Consider the following 24,333-nt stretch of genomic DNA (forward strand, 5'->3'; position numbering starts at 1 on the left):
ATTGTCAGTTTTACATGTAACGTTATACTCCTTTTTCTTCAACCAAGGTCGATCCCAAACTGCAGAATGACATGTGATGACATTTCCTTGCCCAGTTGCTTCGAATTCAATTTTTGTTAAAGTACCTGCTACAACCTGAGTTGTTACTTTCTTTACTTGTAATCTTTCATACTGTTGAGACGCCCCAGAAGTCAAAAAGTAGTTATTTAAAGATTCTTTTGCTAAATTTAAATATATGGGATCATTGGGGTCCTTTGTTGACACTCCTCCCAATAATTGGGTAAAACGTTTACGTCTCGAATTATTAACAAGTATATTTTTACTGTTACAAGACACATTGAGCTGACGCCCATCTTCCAACCAAGGTCTATCCCAAATTACTGCTTGACATTTTCGTGGAGGTTCATTGTTCAATGGGCATGAATCCTCATCAATATCATTTTCTGTATCAGTTATACATGTTGTATAACCCACAAGGAAATTAATTTCAGTTAAAAGGCCGGCAAAAATTTGAGTAGTAATAGAGTTTATTTGTAGTACTCTTTGCTTATTATGTTGGTTTGAATCTAGCTCAATTTGTTTTAGGGCTTGTTGAACCATTTCCGCGATTACAGGATCATTATGATTTTGGTTGAAATTTTGTCTTTCTTTGGATTTTGAAAAGGTCTCTTCCGTATTTCTTGGAGTACAAGTAGTAGTCATATCCTTTTCTTTCAGGGAATATCTTTCAAACACGATGATTTCACAAATATTAGAACCCAAAGAATTTAAGATGGTACACTTATCCCTTTTCTTAAAAGATAAAGTTTTATTACAATTTGTAAATACAATTTCAATCAAAACTTTCGTAAATGCACCAGATCCTCTTCGTGTTGTAGCAGCAAGAACCTGCTTCAAACTAATGGCGTTTGAATTTAATGAATCACTTTCAATTTTTTTTATTGCTTTATCTATCATTTTTTTAAGAAGTGGGTCATCTAATGGAACTGCCATTGATTTACCCATGGAAGAGGGATTCTCGACGTCATCGTAACAAAATGTAGTTAAAATATGTGGCGATTCCCCATCAATACTCTCAATCACGCCATTACAAATTTTAGCTCTTTTTATTTGATCATCACAATATAATTTATCACACGGTATTATAACACGGGCTTGTATATAAAAGAAATGTTGGTAGTTTTCATTTTCTTCTTCTGCGCTTATTACTTCTTGCAAATATCTGTTTTTAATTTCCAAATCTATTTCGTTTAAATAATCAACCATATTTTGAGCCAAGGAATAAATAAAATTTGCGTTATTTAAATTTTCTTTGAGTTTATGAAATTTTTCAACAATGGCCAATACCTTTAAATCATTATAGAAACTTCTTTTTGCACGCTGCGACTTGTCTACTGCATTAAAATCAAAACCAGCCGAATTAAAAAAATTTATTAAATCATCAACAGCTTTTTTTTTTTCATCAGTTAAAAATTGTAGTGGTCTCTGATTTTCAGCATGGTTTTCTACAAATTGTACTTTACCATAGTTAGGCATTGCATCTAAATCCTTAACATGTTGAGATTTCACATCATCTGGATTGAATAAGTTTGGATGATATTGTACAGAAGATTTAGAAGATTCCGTTTCCTTATAGGGAATTATTTGTTCTTCTATATTTTTAACTACCTCATCAGGTATAATTTTACTTTTACTTGGCTGTGCATCTAATGCTGAATTAGCTTTAGCATGAATATATTCACCGTGATCTGCATTATTTGAATTTGGCATTGCATTATCATGATTATCAGTTATTTCTTCACCATCATCACCAAATTGCCATTGTTCTGTACAGTTATTTGATGTGATGGCTCGGTATTTTGATCCATCAGGATATTTTATCCAAGTTTTTTCAAGGATTGATATTTTGCATGGAACATTTTCATTACAGAATTCTTCAGGTGGTGTACAGTTATTAAAGATGACGTTTAAAGTGAGGGTGTATTTAATACCATTAACGACCTGAAAGAGAAGGACAAAATTAACACTTGTAATTAAGAACAAGCCTGTATATTATATGGACTTAGACAAGTTTTAAGCACCTGAACTTGTCTTTCAACATCAACAATATCTCTAAGAGTGTGTTTAGTGGCAGGTTCATGTTTATCAAGGTGTTTCACCGCTAGCAATGCAAGCTCTTCCACTCCTGGTGCATTAGGATTAACATGATCGGCACAACCAGCACACGACGCATTTGAGTAGCGACGCGGTACTGCTATAAACTGTTCCCCTGATGTTACCTAGAAAAATATTTTTTCATGTAGTTTAATAAATTTTACTCTTTGGGTGACCAAAACATTGTTTTATATTTGATATCTAATAAGAAGTTACAAATAAATAATATTTTATTCACACTTTCATTTCAATAATGTACACTAATTTATATCATATACAGACACTCATCACCAAAAAATATATCGATAATTTTAATGTAATTCTCATGTTGGATTAGTCTGCTGTATAGCAGCAAACCGTCCGGTCTAAAATGTTCGAACTAGACCAAAATTTAAATGGGTCCATATCGCGGGCAATTGTTATTCGAAAAATAAAAGATATTAGGACATTGTGTCAACTTACAAATTTCAATTATGTTTTTGTGACTTATATTTTAAAAAAGTAACTCAAGAAAAATATTTTTAATTGTTTTATGGAAAAATACCTACAAGTAAATTAGTGTACTCTGCCTAAACTATTTTTATAGAAAAGATCAATATGTAATTTAGTAATAATGACAATGTAAATAAATAAATCCTTAATGATAGTGAAATTAAAACTAACAAGCAAATTCCAAATGAAGAATTCTACACATAAACATAGAAACAATGTAAACAATTAACATGCCCTACCATAGGCATACTTTTTATTTACCAATAATGTCAGTAAACAAACATCAGAAACAATCGTAACTAAATTGGCCAAAAATGTTTTCCAAAACATGCATATTAGCATATAACAGGGTCATAAACAATAAAACTCTACTTCAGTAATATTGTTAATAAATATAAAAAAGCATGCAATTGTGTGTACAACAAGGGATATTGTAATAAATACTGTTACATTCCATACAGGTTCTTAACTTTGAGTTGCAGAAATATTCCTGTATTTTATTATTACTATTCTATACTTCTGCTATGTAATGCTGGGAACATTGTATAAAACAAAATTGCTTCCAGCTGTCTATATGCACATATCTTAAAAACATTGTCATCTATTTATATTCAGTATAGGATATAATATAACATGCTAATTTGATAGTCTGAGTCTAATGAGTTTTGTTTGACAATTTATATTCAACTGGTGTCACCTAAATAATATAGAATGAAATAAAAACAATTATTTCAATACAAACCCCTTCAGGCTGTTCTTCGTTATCAAGATGTATTGGTTCATGAAGAGGAACAGTTGTATCAGGATCTTCTATATTTGGTTCATTGTTAACATTGGGTGTAGTTACATCTTGCACTTCTTGGCATTGTGGTTGATTCTGAACTGATATGCCAGCTTCCAGAAGATCAATGATATCTGCTGTACATTGCACCGTTTTTCTGCCATACAGTTGTTCCTCGTCACCCCCTTGCAGTGCAACCTCTATGTGAATAACATCACTATTTGGTTCCTGTTAAAAATCCAGAATGTACTTCATTTATTATATATAAAAATGAATCCCTATTTCTTTAGGTCACACCATCAGATGTGAACTACTGGACCTATTTTGAAAATTCTTTCAGCATTAAAAAACTGCAATAACACTGAGTGACATAGGCTATATCTGTAACACGGGTTAAACAGGGGCAAACAACTTTCTTTGCTTTCACTTTTAAATAAATAATAAGTTTTTGCCATTTCATCATCCACGGTAGTCTGTTTGGTATGTAAATCTAATATAGCAAAATAAATCTGTATAATTATGAATATCATAAGTATGAATCCATTAAGTAAAATATTATTTGAAAAATAAAAATAAATTCGTACTTAAAACATTTAAGTAAAAATTTCAAGTAAGTTAAAAATTTCTAAAAATACATAAAATCAAATGTTTATTGGAAACATCAGATTACCAAGTAACTATTTAATTAAATATTAATAAATTTCCCATTGCAATAAAAAAAATTCTAAGTTTTAAAACTTGAAATTTATTAATAAAAAATCATATATCATCACATTGAACAGTAATGCTTTCTTATAAATACTCTAAACTCTAAAATATAAAGGTATGTTAAGACTGTATCATCAACCTGAACCCGTCATAACATGAAATAAATATTAGATTATAAAATGATTGAATAACACCAACAATGTTAATGAAATATCTCATCAAAGGTCAAAATATCATTAGTATATCATTTAAGTATAATAATTTTTCTCTTTTTAAATATTTATGTGTTTCAAATTCAAAAATTCAATTATATGAGTTGCAAAAATCTTAATAGTACATAAATGGTAAATTGGCTGCATCTTGATCTTCTGTACAATGGGTTTACTTACTTGCTGCGCATTTTGTAGGGTACCCTCGTCGTAAACATAAGGATGGTTGGGTAGGTTATTTAAGAAATCTATAAATCCATTTAAAATCTTATTTTTCTTTTCTACAGTTATATCCGAGGAACAAACTATAATGAGGAGATATTGTATAAATAAAAACGCAATTAACTTGACCATGACGTAAGCTGAACACTAGATCATCGCACCGTGTTTAGACGATTAATAACTTCGAAACAATGAGTCAAGTTAGTACAACCATAATATTTATTCGCAACTATAAAATTGAGAATGATTGTTGCAAAGTGAAATTGAAATAAAAACACAAAAGATGACAAGTGACAGATTTGATAATTTGACACAGGACAGCTGAGACAGTCAACGACTGTCAACTTTATTAAGGTCCATTTATAAATCTCAGATGTAAAACTATCCACAACGTGACATTGGCAAAATTGTGGCAACACAGCACTGCCATTCATAAAATAAAATTGAATTGAAAGGTCCATTTATATATTAGTTGTTTTGATCGATGAAGTTTATAGGTACATCAGCAACTCTAAAAATGTAAAAAATGACGACACGCACCCCGATAAAAGTGTATATATATAAGTGAACGTTAAATACATTAGAGTGACGAACTTATGTTGAACTTAGATAAAGTCGGAAAATTTACTAACATATCTTCCACACTCAAATAATATGAGACTGTTTGTTCTTATACCTTATTTTACATTCTAGCTAAAAAACGACCGTGAAAATGAAAAAAAAAGCGGACAATAGGTTGGTAGGTAGGTAGGTGGCTGATACCTATGCTCACAAGCTTAAACCAAACTAAAGGTACATTTACATATACACTAAAATAGCATGCTAAAAAGCATGCAATTGAGTATGCTCAATATTGTGAGCATGCTTATGAGCAGTTTGCTTTTGTTAGCAATAGGAATGCTAGATTTCAGTATGTTCTACATATGTAACTATTTCAACGCGTTTAAAATACGCCCCCTTCCACCCTCGCCGCAGGTAGCATACTAAAAATCGCACGCCCGTTGATTTTTAGCAAGATGGAAATGAGCATGCTAATTTTGTGCAACATTCTGACACATATTCTACTTAAAAGCAACTGCTCAATGCAAGCATGCTTCTGCTTTCATGAAATGAGCATGACGTTAACCGTACCTTAATTATAGCATCTGTGGTTAAATACTAATCACATCCCAATCTGAAATATTATAGCTTTTGTTTTGTCAGTTTTAGTTGTCATATGTTTGTGACAGATGACAATAACAATAAAAACACCGTTATTCCACATCCCAATAAATCGTATTCCCTGATTAACACATCATAACTTCATAATTTTCTTAGGTTTATTTTTTTAAAGAAGTAGAAATATTCGAATTCACAAATTTTGTTCATAAGCTGTTTAAGCAGTGGTATTAATAAAATATTATAAATCAGAAAACGAATGAAAACTTTTTTCACAATAAATTGGTTGTTATGATCTGATTTGAAACAAAATGACAACGAAATCTAATATAAAAATGTAACATTGTCTTATTATACATGAGCATTATCATTCTAACGTTTTTATAGCCAAAATACTTGCAGTGTTTATTTATATTTTAGATGGTGGATAACATTCGGCCTTATATGTGGTGCGACTTTCTTGACCCGGTTTTATAAAGTATTAGAACCTGACCATGTTTGGTAAGAAAAGTATATTCATGTTAACATTTTATATATTTTTATGTGTGGATAGTAAGAAAAGAATGCTAGCTTATATAAATCAATGCATGATATTTTTATTTTCCCTGCAAAATAAAAATGATGTACTTATTTCAATACCCATTTCATTTCGTACCTACTTATTCTATTATATCCTGCAATATAAGATTTTAATATACACTTAAATACCTCCTTTTGATGAGATCATATTGTATTTAAAAATTATGTGATAGAGATGTATTAATTGTACATATTTTATTATTTTCAGTTGGGATGAAACTCATTTTGGAAAAATGGCTAGTTGGTACATTAATAGGACATTCTTTTTTGATGTACATCCACCATTAGGAAAAGTGAGTTGCCAATATTAAATTTTTAAAGTCCTTGCCTTGTTATATAACTTTTAATCATAGCTAAAATTAAAAAAGAAATTGTAATGCATAAATAAAAGATATTCAATAGTTGTTCAAAGTGTAACACCATTTGAGGTATCATAGATATTTTCATTTTCTATGAGCATTGATTTATTTTTGATGGAACATAAACAACTAAATAACATGTATACTTCACTATTGTTTTTTAAATATCACTTAAGGAAATTGAGATAATGTGACATATAATAAAATATGTGTTCTACCACACTTTATATTATCACTGAAATAGTTAAATCTAGATAGAAAATTGTACTTTTCAAATGCCAATAATATCTTATATATTTCTTTTGACAGATGCTCATAGCCTTATCTGGTAAGCTGACAGGGTATGATGGCAAATATCCATTTGAAAAGCCAGGAGACAAATTTGATGGTGCTAAATATGAAGGGATGCGGATTGTTAGTTTCTTTCTACACTGCAATTAATTGATTCTAATTAAATTTAAGCTAATACTATTATAACAAAACAATGTTTTAATGTTTTAGTTCTGTACCACACTCGGTGCTCTTATAATACCTCTTACATTTTTGACAATATGGGAGATGACTAAATCTCTTGATTCAACATTAATTGGAACTATGCTATTGCTTTTTGGTAAGTGTTCAATCCAAAATTTTTTTATAATACATCAATATAATTATATTTATTATATATTGACTCTATTTTTTCAGATGTTGGTTTCTTAACTTTAAACAGATATATTTTGCTGGATCCAATTCTTTTATTTTTTATGAGCTGTTCTATGTATGGAGTGTTTAAGGTGAGTAAAATTCTGGAGTTACAGTGTAAACTCTAACATAATATATGTCTGTTATAACTAAACACTCTCTAAAATTTGTCTATTTCCCATATGGCTAGTTTACCATTCAACCCAAAATGAAAGCCCATACATTCATTATAATACAATAGCCATTCTCTATTACAAAAATATGTTGATATTTAGAAAACAATATATTCATTGTAATTTGTTTTTATAATCAGGTTACAAAACTAATCTTTTGATTGCCCTTATATATGTGTCATTATTCTTAGATTTCAGAAAGATAAATTGAATAAACAAAAAAAAAATGTCCCTTAGATATTAATTAGCCTTTATTCCCACAGGTGAGATCTTTAACAGAAGCTGGGCTAGCACCATTCTCCGTGCGAATGTTGATTTGGCAGCTGTTTCTTGGTGCGTCCCTCGCTTGTACCATGTCAGTCAAGTTTGTGGGCTTGTTTGTTGTGCTATTCGTCGGTCTCAGAACTATAGCAGATCTATGGAATATTCTGGGGGATTTAACAAAACCTGTTGTAAGCACATATTAAAAATAAAAAAGAGAAATATTACGTATTAAATTTCAGGTGTGGCGTAGTGGGTGGAATTTTGCCACCTAGGACCGGCTGCTGCCGCTCCCCCACACTGCGCAACCGCGTGTATATTGCATTCTATTTTGCATACAACTCATATTTCAACATGATTTATATATTAATAGCGGTATTTTAATAGATTTTTCATTTGTTCATGTGTTTATTGCATTTCATTAAAACTGTGTTCCATTATTATTCATTCACAGAGTCTTACTCTTAAACACTTGATTGGCAGGAGCATTACATTAATCATTTGGCCCATCATACTTTATGTGTTTTTCTTTTGGATTCATCTGACAGTTCTTAGTAAAAGGTATGTATAAATATATTTAAACGCATGGATATTTAAACGCATGGATAGATTTTATATTATGTTAGACAAAAAAATACGGAAATCTTGTTACCAATCCGTTAGGGGACGCCTAAGTGATATCTTTTTTTTTAATTTTCTATTATTTGCTAATATTTATTACGATTACGATTAAATCTTAAGAATGTACAAACATGTAGCAAATGTACAAACACAACTTGAAAAGTACAAAAATATATAAAAAATAAATCATTAAATCAATCCAATAATCTATCAAATGATTGAAGAAAATGATTCTTAATTGGATTATACATATAAAAATGTCTTTTAAATACTTTCTACATTTAATCGGGTTTTCTCAACACAAGTACTTATGAGAAAAAAATAAGTCAATAGGTACCATATGTTGCAACAAGACCTTGTTGGTTGTAAAAAAATTACATTACATAACGCAGCGGCAACGGCGACGGATTCTACTCGTCCGGTTTCCAAGCGCGCTTGGAGGGCAACAGCTTGCACAACGCGAGCGCACCGCGCGTGCTCGCCTACGGCGCCCTACTCACACTTAAGAACCATCGTACGGGTGGTGGCTACTTGCACTCGCACCACCATCTGTATCCGCCCTCAGCTGGAGCCCGACAGCAGCAGGTAAGCTTAGAGAAAGATAACAAACGACAGCCAACATTTACTATCATCATCATCATCATCATCATCATCAGCCCATATATGTTCCCACTGCTGGGACAGAGGCCTCCTATGAGGGTTCAGGCCATAATCCACCACGCTGGCCAAGTGCGGGTTGGCAGATGTCACATGTCGTCGAACTTTTATTCTTGGACATGCCGGTTTCCTTACGATGTTTTCCTTCACCGTTTTAAGCAGTGGTGATGTTATCCCCATGCGCAGATAAATTGAAAAATCAATTTATTTCCTGCACGCTCGCCCGGTCTCGAACCCCCACTTATCGATTTTGAAGTCCGAGGTTCTCACCACATTTACTATACGTTGCACACTGCTTGCACATTTACTATACGTATTAGAAATGCGTTTGTAAGGCAAAAGCTTACAACGCTACAATTAAGAAAAAGATAAAAATTTGTATATAGTTGTTTTTTGTATTATTTACAGTATATTCGCAGAAAAAATTACAATTTTAAAATCAAAATAAGAAAATACAGATAACTATTAAAGATTTACATAGTAATAGTAAGTACGTGGTACACAAAAAGGAATGAAGAACAACACAATAAAACAAAAGCGCATTTTAGATAACGACATACACACACAAGGACGACAATAACAAGTGGCTCATCAAGCCGTACGACCGCGAGAGCGTCGACGGCGCGCAGCTCGTGCGCAGCGGCGACCTCGTGCGGCTCACGCACGCGGCCACCGCGCGCAACCTGCACTCGCACCGCGAGCGCGCGCCCGTCACGCCCAAGTTCTTGCAAGTCACCGGCTACGGGGAGGTGAGTTGTACACGCACACAAACACACACGCATAATGACAGACTGAGAAACCGATGATGGCACGAAGCTCGTTCGTAGGGGCAACCTTGTGCGACATATATAGGTAAACAAACCAACACACATAGCCTATATGCAAGTAAACTAAGTAATTTAGACGGACCCACATAACAACTCGTCACCTCAATTCAGCTCGTACTCGATCATCTATTTGCGTGAACGTATTTTTATTCACACAGAGAAAATACAATTCGCTTGAGATTATAGCTCATATACTTATGTAGTACTTATATATTTAATGATCGTCGTATTTGTTAGGTATTTTTAATACAATGTTCAATTTACTATAGGATGGTATTGGAGACGCGAATGATGTATGGAAAGTTGTTGTATCTGGCGGCAAAGATGGCGACGAAATACAAACGGTGCGCAGTAAGCTCGTTTTTGTGCACTATCTGCAGGTAATTATTTATTTTCTGTTTATATTGTTGATTTTCGATTCATATTAAGTAACGAGTTTGATTACTTTACGTCCAACGCATGTGGTAGTGACAGGATTATTTATTTATTGAAGAAGATACATACTTTCCTGCATGGAGCACTCTGTCATAACTAAGCTCTTTAAGTATACATCTAAATGAAGTATGCCTGAACATGAAATCTTATGTTACATGCATTATTTTCTTACAGTCATGTGTGCTCACAACGACAGGCAAGCAGCTGCCAAAATGGGGTTTCGAACAACAAGAGGTGGCGTGTAATCCTAACCTGAGGGATAAAAATGCGCTTTGGAATGTAGAGGATAATATATTTGATGGATGTGAGTGGACTCTGATTTATAGTAACGTCTAACTTTATAAATCATAATAAATGAAGTTTATTTGAACCATAAATGCACTTTAGAGAAAAGTTTACACTAACTTCATATGAATACCTTATGCTAGGTTAAACGTGTGATGCTTATACGGGTCATTCGTTCGTCCATGCAAGGAGATATAGAGCATTTAGTAAGTGTAGTCATGGTACTATATAGTAATGGAAAAAACAATTAAAGCTATGTCGTATCATTATTAATTTTCTTGCAATAGTTTTCATTATATTCTTTCCCACGAAACGAATCTGTTCTGTTAGGAATCTTATAATATATGCAAATAATTGCCTTATTTGTCATATCGAATTTCAATAGTAAACAATTTTTTTGATACAATTAAGTACCTACTGTTTACACCTACAAAACACATAGCTAAGTATTCTGTGGTATAGTGTAGAAATAACAATGATTTTGATTTTAGTACCAAAAATGAGTTTTGAGGCGTACGCATCGGGCTTCTTCGAACGCTTAGTGGAGTCCCACGCGGTCATGTTCCAGGGGAACGCGGGCCTCAAGCCCAAGGAGGGCGAAGTCACCTCGCAACCCTGGCAGTGGCCCATTAATTATAGAGTGAGATAATTATTCCGAAATATTTGTGTTTTTTTTTTATTTTATTTAGAATCAGTCGCTAGACTATAATTTCTTTGAAGTGATAATTAACGCATTTAAAATTTCAAAAAAAATTAGTGCTTACAGACTTTGTTTTACGCTGCGACCCTCCTTAATTAGAGAGCACATGAGCTCTCTTTAATCTTTTTGTTTTCACTTTAATTATATTTTCTAAACTAGAAATTTTAAATTTTGTTTTTTGTTTGTTTAATAATCGCAGATTTTGTAATTATAAAACCAGAAATAAAATCCCATGGACATAAAAAAACCGTAATGTATCATTTTCCGTATCCATAACATTTAGTTTGATAAAACTATATTCTTATTTCTAATTAATTATTCAATCACCAGGGACAGTATTTCTCAGGCAGCGCATACAGAATCTATTTACTCGGCAACCCAGTGATCTGGTGGGCGAACCTAGCATTCCTTGTCATGTTCTTTGTGATTTATGTTATCAACGCCATAAAAGAGAAAAGAGCAGAGGCTTTTGGGAGACCGATACAAGGTAATGTGGATAAATAACGTTTCTTTTTTACGTTACATTTTATCCGTCTGTGCAATAAAATTTGTTATGATACAAAACCTAAAATGGCGAAATTTTGGGGCAACATTAAAGTATTTAAGTTTTTACACACACTGTTTTTATGTTGTTAATAATTATTACTTTGTTAAAGTTCCTAGTAGTTTTGTTTTTTTTAAATCTTGTAAAAAATAAAATAATAGTTTTTATCCCCGAAATCCCACGGGAATGTAAACTATGCGGAGAAAAACCTAGGTCTGTTTATTATTTTTTTTTTCTTTGACTAGGCGAGCGAAGAGCTAGTAACAAATAGCTGCAGAACTCCAAGTGTACAATTACATTAATTCATTTTTCAGTGGATCAAACACGTTCCTTACTAAATGGCGCAGGCTGGAGTTTCGTTGGTTGGGCCCTGCACTATATCCCCTTCTGGGCTATGGGAAGAGTACTATACTTCCATCATTACTTTCCAGCGCTTATTTTCAGTTCCATGCTCACTGGTAAATATTGTACAAATTGATATCGTCGCTGTATGAAATTTCAATAAGGTTGTTTTTATACATTTACACATACATTTTTTTCATCTAAATTAGTATATAAAAATTTTGAAGCAAGATCTTGATCCTAAAGATTATAAATCTTCTTTTTGTAAGAAATTGTAGGACAGAAAATTTTTCCACCAGCAACTGATGTAATTTTTCACCTTCATTCATTCAAGACAAAACATCAAAATAACAACAAACTCACCTCCAGGTATCCTCACAGAGTATCTATTACGCAGTATACAAAGCTACCTCACCCCGGATGCGGGTAGGACATTATATCACACGGCAATGGGCATGATCCTGTCTGCGACGGTATACAGCTTCTACTTGTTTTCGCCGCTCGCCTACGGTATGACGGGGCCACACTCGACTGAACCTAATTCGACTATGAGCGGCTTGAAATGGCTGGATACATGGGAGTTTTAATGTGACAAATACTGCATACAAACTGTACACGAAAAAATCACCATACTCGTAGGAATTTCTATTGTTTTACGTGACCATGTCAATTTTATTTTCAGTAGCCACATGCTTATATGCAGAATGCAAAAATCTCAATTCTAATTATCTATTATACATTTTTATGGAATAAATAATTGTAAGGTATTGCCCACGAAGAATAATAATAGGTATTTTATTAATTACTCTCTATTAAAGTACTAGCGGTCTTCTCTGGCTTCACGCGTGGTGTGTTTTTTTCTTCATAAGAACCTACCTTGAGCCTTACAAAAACGTTCAAAATAATTGCCAATTTGGTCGTGCCGTTCTCAAGTTATACGCTTAGCAACATGTTGACTATTCATTTTATTTATATAGATTAGATGGTGCTGTATCCAATAAGTATTTTATAAATTTATATTAAGAATTACGAATTTACATTCCGTCCAACAAAGTATTAAAATGTAATTTAAAATAAATAAATATATTTTTCATGAGACAGCGTTTTATTTAAAAGCAATAATTGAATTAGTAGTATAATATATCTATTACATATAATAAATCTGTAGAAAGGTCAATTCTGTACATTGAAAATATTGGAAAAATAAATAGCAGGGGGTGGTACTGGATCGATACCAAATCCAAATATGTGATAAAAAAAATTTGTCTGTCTGTCTGTCTGTATGTTCAGGCATCACGTGAAAACTAACGGTTCGATTTCGATGAAACTTGGTATAATTGTACCTTATTATCCTAGGCATAAAATGGGATACTTTAATTTTAATTTTTCAGTTTTATCCATAGACGTTGTTCTGTAGAACCGCGAACACACGTTGCGTTACCCGCAGTGGATTCAACGCCGTTTGCGGCACACGCGGGCCACTCGACGCCACGCCTTCCCGACTTCTATATAACGACGGCATTCCGCGCCGCGCTATGCATATAATTATTAATTATTAATTTCTGAATTTTTATGCGAGCGGACGTGTCCAGTGTGGCGTTCCTCACGATGTTTTCCTTCACCGTTTTAATGGAGTGTTCTCAGAAGGAACTATTTTGTTACTTAGGAATATTACTCCTACGTGTCGAAGAATAACTAAAGAAAATAAATCACCACCAGGTCTGGGTCTAGCACAGGCTGCAAGAAAGAAACCAAAAACTTCGGGATTCGCATCAGTTTGGCCTGCCAAATCCATCGAAATAATGAGTGAGCGAGCGAATTGGTCAGATTTGAGTTCTATATCCCGCATCCTGCGCGGGTTTCATCTCAGTTTGAAGAAGCTTAAGATTAAGATACAATAATATAGATTTAACTCCAAATTTTGAAAATTAATTAATTTATAAGTTGCAGCTAAAGTGCGCCACGTAAGGAGTCTCGTACAAGCATAACCCAGTAAACATAGTGTATAATCAACGTAGCGCTGTCAGCGCTTATATATTTTAAGAATCGAAAGAAAAAATAAATTAAATATGACCCTTGTCACAAAATATATAGAAACAACAACAGCGGGGCTGCTTAAGTTATTATAAAAGGTAGTAGTAGGTTAAAGGTTGGTAATGGGAGCATCTTCACATCGGAATATACCTAGTTGTAGAAATGACCAGCAAAAGCGGCAAGTAAACAGTCCAAAAAACTGGTTTTAGTGGACCAGTATATAAGTGTATAATCTATGTAGTGGACGGTGTGAAATAAACTACGACAGATGTGCTCAGTGTTGCCACCTTATCTTTATAAAAAGAGCAGTTCAGCACTCTAATAGGGCCTAGAAATGATTAAAAATTGTAAATTTTTAAGTTTTGTTTAAGTTTATGATCACTAATAATGTAGACGCGTGTACCATCATAACGCTAATAAGGGCAAGTTTTGGTTCAATCACAGATAACATAATACTATGTTTAATATTAATTTTTGTAATATAAATGCACTGAAGGCGAGCATTTTGTGTGAATGATTGAAACTTCAGTAGCCAATCGGAACGCTCTGTTCATAAAAATGGCATTGTGTAAAGGAAAAAAAAAATTGCAAATTCAATATCATTTCGAGATAATGATTAAAATACGTCATAGGGCTTAATTGTCCTTTAGGGACTAAAGAGTTCTAAATCGGGTTGAATTGCCAGTAATCACCGAAAAAATCTATCCATAAAGGACCACTAGACAATTTACTATTTATTTAAAGAAAAATTATTGTTTTTTTTTTTATACTATTCTAATTTATTACTTTTCTGATTCTCGCTATAGCCCTTAATTTTACGATAAAATTTATGCTTATATTAAAAGCATCAAGCATAACTATATTTCATATATCGCGTCTTTTTGTCTAAAAGCACAATTTTGTGAACATAATAATTTCAAAATCGTAAGTTTCTATCCATCTATGTAATGAATCCTATTATAATATGACATTCTATTTACTCTATGGATAATTTAGACTATTTTAAACTGGCCACAAAAGATAAATTTTTTGACGTAAAAAAAATATAATTACAAATGGCGTTTACGTAGAACAGACAGATGTATTCACGGCCACGATGGGCGATGATTCTTTGATATTACGAGAAGATGGCTATATTCGCATGACTTTTCCCGTTGCTTCATTAACGTATCACAGCAACTTAAATATAATTTTGGTGAGAACTGATGTGGGTGGTGTACACGTTTTGGATGTTAATTCTGGTGTGATACTTCAGAGCTCCCACCTTTCAGCGGGTAAGTTAAGAATTTGCACTTGTAATTATTAGTTTGCATTAATAAAAGTTATTAAATAAAAAAGTTATAAATGTTCGCACATAAGTTGCGATTGTTCTGCAGAAAATAATTCATGTCCTACATTGTCTTAAATTGACAGTTCTCCGTAAACAATTCCGATACAATCGTATGAAAATTATAGCTACCGGCTCTAATTAATATTGCTTTGGTCTTTGTTTTTGTAGATGACCATGGCACTTTGGGTGTTGAGTATGCGTCGGGTGCGGACCGTGTGTTCGTATGGGATAACAGCGGGATAGGCGCTCGAACTGACTACAATGGAGTGCTACTTCTGCACACAGCTCTTCAACGTCCTTTACCCATCTCACAGCCCGACAGTCCCATTAGAATTGAACTTGTTCTGTCTGAGGTTTGATATGCTAATTAATTAAATTGCTATAGTATTACACAACTCAATTGTGCAATATTCTTATTTGGTATAAAGACAGATCCCAGTAAATAATATAAAATTTTGTTTGATAGTGATTATATATTTTTCATGTGATGCAATCAAATTCAGAAAATATCTGCTCCTAGTTTAATACACTAACATTTAATTTGAGCTTTTATATTGCTATCATATGACTTGTTTAGTTTAAATATATGATTCCTTGAAAAACAATCATAATAATCGTAATTTAGAGATTCAACTGTTAGTGTTCCTGATTTTCTAGATAAAAGCATGTTGATACATTAACGTTGGTATGCATTTCTCATATGGTATGGGAATAATAAACAATATTTAATCTTTCCAAAACATCTTTGATAAGTTGGTATGATATCCTTAAATGAAAAACAATAGGTGTCATACTTTGTGGTAAATAAATGTGTTTTAAATATATTGATTGATATGCATACTTATCAAGTAAAGAATATAATACATGTGTTTAAACAATATTAATTGTTTCCTGTGATTTGTTATATTCCTATTGCTAATTTATTATTAGTTACTAGTTGACCCCGCAAACACTGTTCTGCCTTTCCTTATAATTTAGGTGTATGAAAAATAGATGCTGGCCGATTCTCAGACCTACTCGATATGCACAAAATTATTTGAGAATTGGTCCATCCGTTCGAGTAGTATGGTAACCAACATTGTGACATGAGAATTTTATAAATATTATAAGAGATAACAAAATGTGTCACATATTAAAATTTATATCCAAACATACTTACATGCATCAAATATTACAGAATAGCACAGGAAATTTTGATGACTATATTGTGTTTTGATTAACATTACAGAGAAACATAAGGAATGTTTCTGATATAAGTTTTTACAAAAGTTTTATTATATCCAGAACCTGTATTAAAATTATTAAGTGAAGCACCATATACCTTGCGATGTATGGACTTATGCTTCACCTCAATTTCATTGATAAGGTTTTAAAAACCTTATCTTTTTTTTACCCTATTTTTTTTGTGTTTTGTTCTTCCAACAGTGATTTTTTGCTATCCACTGGGTTCAGAAAACCACATATTGACAATTTGTTGTGAAGGCAATTAGAGCTTGGTCTTGATAAAATGATTGATTTTATTAATTATGATTACCTAAATTAATTTAATGTAATATTGATTAAATCATGCATCAAAAATTATATTTGTGTATATGCAATAACACATTTTTGTGCCATTAGTAGTGTTGCATTCCAATGCATTGGTTTAAATTGTTTCATAACGGTTTCCATAATCAGTGCATTATATATATGCTGCTGTAGAGAATGAGAGTATATATATCAACCTTGAAATTAATTGAAAATATGTTTTTAGAATGATCTTACTTTAAGTGATACATTGATCATGTTTACTCTTTAATCAATATCTGCGAAACATGTTTAGAAAAGTCTACTAAATAGTAGTGTCTTTGTTTTTAGTTTCATAAGTTATTATTTTTATCATAATAACCAAGTAACTCTTCATTGCTTAGATTATTTTTGTAATGGGTAAACAATACCATATGTTTGCAGAACAAAGATGTTGTAGCTAAGTCATGATATAAAACATTAAACATTACATGAAAATGTATAATTATATGACAAATTGTGACTTGTATTATTAGCTAGGCATTATGTTTTGCTTTCTACATTAATTATATTAATTATATGACCTAAGACATAACATGATATTTTAATTAATTAACATAATAGAACAGTAATGAATTAATAATAGTATGTTATTAACTTTTAAAATGAAGGCATTCATTTATTCTTATCAATTGAAGTATAATTCTTTTTTATACCAGGCGGTGTTGCTCTACCAATGTGTGCAGAGCCTTGATGCACACTCCATTGAGGGTCTGCCAGACTTCATCAGTGATCTTCAGAGAGCTATTGATATGGAGCCTGTCAGAAAAGGTGTCAAAGCTCAAAAGGTATGTCTTCATACAAAGCAAAGAACAAAATTTACTATTATTTCTGACAAAAAAAATATTGTACTTACAAAATGATTTATATTCTAGTGGAGTACAGTAACCATATCCCTACCACAATCAACTCTCCGGTTGGTAATGATCGGCATCGTACAAGAGTTAAAAGGTCAGAACAGACGGATACCAGCACTTGCAATTGCATCTGCAGTTGGACAAAGGGCCAATGAGCTGATGCCTTGCAACCGAGATGACGAGTCCAGAGGCTTGATGTACTCTGAGGCGGAGAGAAAAGAGACCTTCAAACGATGGCCACATATGGATTACAAGTAACATTCATTTTGAAATTAATTTATAATAAAATTCAGGGAGCGTTATGATGTTAATGTTCCTTCAATATACATAATGTAATAATGAAGTATCTAATCTATGATATTAAGATTAAAAAAGGATTGTCATACTAGAAACAAAATGATGCAATTGTTTTTAACATTATTTTGCAAATAATAACATTGTGATCTCTGTATACTGGGAACACTATGTTTTCTAAACCATTAACTATTAGGGATGGTGAATAATCAAATGCATGAGTATTCAAGCTATGATAAACGATCAGTATTTACAATGCTGGGTAATTTTTTTTATCTCATAGTCTGCGTATGTATACTATATACTATTTTATTTTAAAAATAAAACATGTACCTATCAGATGGGCTCTCCCGGCGCGCATGGCCCAGGCGGGGTTCTACCACCAGCCGTCGCCGAGCGGGGACGACCGCGCCATGTGCTTCACGTGCATGGTGTGCCTCGTCTGCTGGGAGAAGTCGGACGAGCCGTGGGTGGAGCACGAACGGCACTCGCCAAACTGCCCCTTCGTGAGGGGCGAGTACACACACAATGTTCCTATATCGGTGAGTGAGGATGGGATCTGATGTTATTTGCAGCTATAACTTTTTGTGTTGACTTAGAGCTGGCAACTGTTTTTTTGTTCTAGTATGAAAAATATGGTAACTTACTGGTTACTGGTTGTATAATTGTTAAAGTAGGCAATGGTATTATTTTTATAAATGTTTTATAAAAAATGTGAAATTTATAGGTAACCAATGCCACAGCATGTGCGGTGCCATGTCCGAGTGTAAGGGTAGTATCCAAAGGTAACACAGGAGATCTTATAGCAACTGGTACCACAGAAGGCAAAGTTAATATCTGGAAATTTGATTGTGGACTTAAATTAGTGAAATTCTTACATCTTTCACCTTATGACTCCATATTCAGTGGCATTCTCACAACTGATAGTCATAAAGTATGGTCAGCAAGTTTAGAAAAAGATTCATGTAAGTATTGGCGATTTTTATTTATTTTTAAATGGATTTACACCTTAATTAATTACTATACATATAATCATTTATTTACGTTATTTCAGCAACATATGGAATTGAACTTACTGCCATGACTTTTATTGGAATGGCATCACAACAAGAGACATATCCTCAAGCACAAAATAGTGAAAATACCGAAAAGGAAACAAGCATAAGTAAAGCTAAACCATCCCTTATTTGCGCTGTAGTAATCACTCGAACAGTATCAATACCCACAAACCAACCAATTAAAGATGACTCAAGCAAAGCTCTTTTCGATGCTGGAGATCCAGAGAAATCTAAAGAAACAATCCAAGCCATGAATGACCAGAATGAAGCTAAGAATAATTTAGCGAGTACAAATAAAATGTTATTTTTGTTAACATACGACATACACAATTCTATGGCGGGTTCAATGACGACGGTGATACACACATCAAACAGCAGCGGGAACTCGAAGCCTGGTGGGAGTAAAAAGGTTTGTACAGTACAAAGGACAGATGATGCAAATATATACGACGACATTTACTTCCAATATTCTGACGAGGATACAGAGCTTCCGCAATGCACAAACTTATTAGATGAACAAATTAGTAATGTTTTTAATTTAGATGCATCATCAAGTAAAGAGGACTGCAAAAGTTGGGGACCAAAAAAGACAATATTTAACAAACATTTCAAAGTATTACCCCCACCCCCTCCTACAGCTTTGTTGCCAGAACTGCCAGAATCAGAACAGGGCATTATGTTAGATTTTGTAGGAAAAATATCACAACTGAAGAGTTGGAAAAGTGGAAATTTAGACTCTGTTATAACTAAAATAGTTGACCAAACAGATGCAGTACAAGGTGACCCCATTACACATTACCTCAACATGACTGGTCAGGGACCACTGGAAATATCAGATCTGAAGTGGTATGAAGGGGTTGATAATACAGAAAAGGTTAAACTACCAACTGCTACAAAAAGCAAAGCTGGAACTCAAACTGTACTCAGTATTAACCCAAATGATGGATTTGACAGTGATCCTCCGCCAGAAGAAGCCGTCTCGCAGGGTATAGCTATACAATGTCTAAGTCTTCCAGCTAGCTTAAATATATGCGACGATGCAAAAGTGACACATCTTCTACCATCTGAAGATAAAGAACATCTCTTAGTCGTAGTATCTTCAATCGAACCCAGCAAAATTAAAACAGACGAAGAGATTGATGCTGATGGCGATATAAAAATGGAAGTAGATGAAGTCTCTGACCAACCTGATAAGACTGACGATAATGACACTAAAGCATATTTTCTGTACTATAAAATTAACAATAAAACTTCTATTTACACTTTAGACGATAATCCTGTCACAATAAAGGAGCTACCATACAATGAGAGTCCTGTAGATTTGTGTTTATTACCAGTAGATAAAAACGAACAATACTCATTTGCTTCAGTTGGCCTCGATGGTCATCTGAGAATGTATACTCTTCCGGATTTTAAGTTGCTTTCTAAAAAACAAGTGCCCAAAGGACGTTTCACATCAGTGACTTATTGTGCTTCTGTCGAGCGCTTGAGCGTGTCTACTAGGCATGGAATGATATATTTCTATGCTCTTAATAATGGTGAGAAAGATGCATCTGGCGAAACAAATGAAGATGACTTTGCCAACATTGATTTTGATATGCTACAACGTGCGCCGAAGGATGATGTACCAGGTTCGACAATTACGCCAGTAATGTTAGCAAATAAAACAGATCTTGATTTAGCTGATCTGACATCAATAATGTCACTCACTGGCTCTTACTGTCCTAACCCCACGGTCCCTTATAGCGCAGTAGTTCCGGGCTTTTGGTGTGAGTTGTCACCTGCTCAAAGGTCTAGATCCGATCACCAAAATAACCGATCTTGGAGGCTTCAAAATACTTCGTCCACATGGGATGAACATGTTCTTGAACTGACTTTACTGTACAATGTTTCTTTGGCTCATATAGAGTTCGGCTTTACATTGCATTCTGCCAATTCTGTTAATTTGCCTATCATACAAGTAACTCTGTTAAAGCAGAATTTACACGGCATCGGGTACAACAAGGACGCCTCATATGGTCTGAGGTCGGAATCACCGGTACATTTTTCAGTCATAGATGCTGATGTATCAAATCTCGAAAATCCTGTTAATAGCGAAGAATATTTACAAGCTCATAATGCAGAAATACTCGCGGGTCCGTTATTACTATCATCTGGGTTAGATATGACCCAACAGTCTGGTACTTTGATTCTAACTAGTCCAAGACTTTACCGTGCCAGAGGCAGGACTTTCTTGATACATATTAAAACCTTATTCGACCCAGCTAAGGATATGAATAAGGGACCCATAAAATCTAGTGAGAGTAACGCAAAGAAGTCAAGTTTTATTGGATGTGACTGGTTGCATCAAATATCTATCACTGTGCGCTCAACAACTCACACGGAAATCCCGTTGGAAAGACAACAAAGAATAACAATGCTGGAATCTAATTGCTTCTTAAACACACTGTGTGAAATAGCTGTTAGTAAAGATCCAACAGACAAGAGAAAACTTGCACTTGATATATTAAGTTGGGTAATATCAATTCGACTTCAACGCATGCGATTGGCGAAGAATGAGAAAAGTAAAGACAAGGAGTCACCAAGTCCTGTGGAGACTCAACAGTTGGAGTGCATAGCAGTAATTGAAAAACATACTAGTGCACTGTTGAAGAAATGCATTTTATGCGCTAATCGCAGCATTGCTAAGAAGTGCGTCAAAATTATACTCATAACTACTGAGTAAGTTGTATCACATACATTTCTAATCAAATTGTCTGTTTTAATTTTGGTCTAATTCTTAAATATTTTACATTTTCAGGGGGGTGAAACAATTACCTCGTCCTTGGAAGTGCACATTTGAGAACACATTAACAAATAGCGTAATCGAATGTATACCTTTAGTGGGTGCTTGCGAGTCACCAGGTGCCTTAAAATGGTTGATGGCGCTGGCCCAACATGGCACTTCCCGTGCCTCTGCCCCTGAATTAGTTGCCCGTTGTCTAACTCTACTGGAAAAAGCAGCGCGGTGTTTGCGGGATCGAAGCAATCCTTACCATCAATTATTACGCTCTAGGTATATTGGCATTTACTATCCTTTGATGCTGCTTCTTATGATAAAAAATATTGCCTATACTTACTAGCTTTGCTTTGTAAACTTTTAACTTATCCAATTAAAGTCTTGTACAAAATTCAGATATCCTTGCAAAAATAAATGTCTTCAGTCTGTGTTCAGTCTACTTAAAAATCACTAAATTTAATTACATTTGTACCTAATACTGTTTTGCATTTGTTTGCTTCCACAGGTTTGGTCTTTATGGTCTCGCTTTGGAGCGCAGTATATTCGCTGTAGAGATCCCTGAATTCGGGCGTAGCTCCTCTCTACCTGTTACGTACGCGAGCGTGCTCGCTGGCGACGTGCAACCTCCTCCGGCACCTAAGCAAGAATCACAACTTAGAGATTTGCTTAATATGCCTCTTGATGCGAGTAAGTGAACTTTTAAATTAAAAAGTTTAAAAATAAATAGTAGTAAATGGATATTTATTTATGCTATCCTAAAATATCTATATTTCTTTTAAGCTGAAATAAAGAGCGTCACGAACAACAGCCAGACGCCGAACTGGTACGAGCTGGAGGGCGGGCTGGGCGCGCTCGCGGTGGTGGGCGAGTCCATGCCGTTGCACGTGAGTTGTCACGTCGCGTCAGACGGCACTAAGCTAGAGTCGGCCGCCACGTGCCACCCGCCGCCCGTCGTCAGCGCACACACGGCTGATCCGCACCAGGTATTTTTCAGACATACTACAGCTTAATTTTATATATAAAAAACAGTTCAACTTAATTGTTATACTCAATAAAAATTTCGTTATAGTTGTGGACGGTTGTGAAGGAAGCTCAAATGAAACAGTCGTCAAAAGATGCCGATTCACCGGACGATGCGGATGGTTCCATGATGGACTGCGATCCCCAAGATAAACCGGAATTGGGTGAAGATAAATTATTCAAAGTACGATATTATAATTTATACAATAATATACCTTAAAAATATTAATAGCGCCATCGTGACCATTAGAAACAGTGACAAGCTGACGCTGTATCTATTTGTAAGAATATTAGGAACAAAGGCGGACTAAATGTGGATTACCAGATGTCGTCGAACTTTTAATTCTGGGATATGCTCTCATTTGATATAAAAATTGTTTGTTACCAGGAACAAGAGCAGTGCGGCATACCGTGGGCGGCGTTAGTGACGCGTCCGCCGCAACACACGCTGGTGGTGGAGCGCATGCACTCGGGCGCGCGCCGCTACATCGTGCTCGACTTCGGGCACACCGTGCGCCTCACTGACGTGGTGAGTCCCCCCCTTTGTGCGCACCGCCATGCCTAGATCGACGCTTACCATTTAAGTTTAGTCGCGGTATATGATGTGAATTAATATGGAGAGCGTTTAAAACATGTTTTCGTAATAAGACTGAATTACAGTATTATAAAATGTATTTATCGGGTGCTTTTAATTTAAGTTGGTGCTATTGCAAATTTTAATTTTTTTTTGTATGTATTTCCAATTATATAGAAATTAAAGAGTGATCGCTCTTACACAAAATAATATATAATAAAAGTAAAATATGATAATTCATGACACTTGACTTAATGCTTCACACACTTTTCAACTATATTTTTCTAAAATTTTCCATTCCTTGTTGTCTACAGATAATACCGTCATGCTCAGACTTAGTGACATTATGCATCGACATTTGGACGGTCGGTGAAGAAACCGACTGTGTAAAGCTGGCCTTCGCTACAGATATTGCGACGAAACACCTCGTATTGTCTGATATTCAGCCACCTCCACTCTGTAGATATATGAAGGTAATTCATACTAATAATAAATCAGAAAATCAAAAACTTATAAAACGTGTATCGCGCCACCGTACGTCGTCTATTTTCATACTATAAAATAAATGCATAAAAAAATTACTTCAAGTCTATTTATAAAAAAAAAATACTAAAATCAATTGTGTATATG

General features: G+C 34.1%; 3 protein-coding genes across 3 annotated transcripts in view; 2 read left to right on the top strand and 1 right to left on the bottom strand.

The window, feature by feature from the left end:
- LOC119828695 overlaps positions 1–4,856 on the bottom strand; it is a 15,753-nt gene extending 10,897 nt beyond the window's left edge. The window contains exons 1-4 of the mRNA XM_038350934.1: positions 4,525–4,856; positions 3,389–3,655; positions 2,082–2,279; positions 1–2,001 (exon numbers count right to left, since the gene is read on the bottom strand). Coding sequence (XP_038206862.1) covers positions 1–2,001; positions 2,082–2,279; positions 3,389–3,655; positions 4,525–4,698 — 2,640 coding nt within the window. The 5' untranslated portion in view covers positions 4,699–4,856. The remainder of the gene's footprint in view (positions 2,002–2,081; positions 2,280–3,388; positions 3,656–4,524) is intronic.
- A 933-nt stretch (positions 4,857–5,789) lies between these two features.
- Positions 5,790–12,792, top strand: LOC119828536 (protein O-mannosyl-transferase 2). Its single transcript, XM_038350717.1, has 16 exons — positions 5,790–6,061; positions 6,145–6,225; positions 6,512–6,596; positions 6,972–7,076; positions 7,164–7,272; positions 7,350–7,438; positions 7,783–7,971; positions 8,235–8,341; positions 8,794–8,986; positions 9,607–9,807; positions 10,155–10,265; positions 10,495–10,624; positions 11,097–11,245; positions 11,636–11,792; positions 12,164–12,307; positions 12,561–12,792. Exons 1-16 carry the CDS (start codon positions 6,036–6,038, stop codon positions 12,776–12,778), a joined length of 2,094 nt encoding a protein of 697 aa, XP_038206645.1. The 5' UTR covers positions 5,790–6,035; the 3' UTR covers positions 12,779–12,792.
- Positions 12,793–15,265: 2,473 nt separating this feature from the next.
- LOC119828827 (baculoviral IAP repeat-containing protein 6) overlaps positions 15,266–24,333 on the top strand; it is a 35,263-nt gene continuing 26,195 nt past the window's right edge. Inside the window, exons 1-13 of the mRNA XM_038351111.1 lie at positions 15,266–15,499; positions 15,724–15,908; positions 17,781–17,909; positions 17,997–18,232; positions 18,613–18,814; positions 19,000–19,237; positions 19,327–22,051; positions 22,131–22,385; positions 22,615–22,796; positions 22,890–23,092; positions 23,179–23,313; positions 23,518–23,658; positions 24,018–24,176. Of these exons, the coding sequence (XP_038207039.1) occupies positions 15,322–15,499; positions 15,724–15,908; positions 17,781–17,909; positions 17,997–18,232; positions 18,613–18,814; positions 19,000–19,237; positions 19,327–22,051; positions 22,131–22,385; positions 22,615–22,796; positions 22,890–23,092; positions 23,179–23,313; positions 23,518–23,658; positions 24,018–24,176 (4,968 nt within the window). The 5' untranslated portion in view covers positions 15,266–15,321. The remainder of the gene's footprint in view (positions 15,500–15,723; positions 15,909–17,780; positions 17,910–17,996; positions 18,233–18,612; positions 18,815–18,999; positions 19,238–19,326; positions 22,052–22,130; positions 22,386–22,614; positions 22,797–22,889; positions 23,093–23,178; positions 23,314–23,517; positions 23,659–24,017; positions 24,177–24,333) is intronic.

The sequence above is a fragment of the Zerene cesonia genome, chromosome 8, assembly GCF_012273895.1.
Source record: "Zerene cesonia ecotype Mississippi chromosome 8, Zerene_cesonia_1.1, whole genome shotgun sequence".
Classification (NCBI taxonomy): domain Eukaryota; kingdom Metazoa; phylum Arthropoda; class Insecta; order Lepidoptera; family Pieridae; genus Zerene; species Zerene cesonia.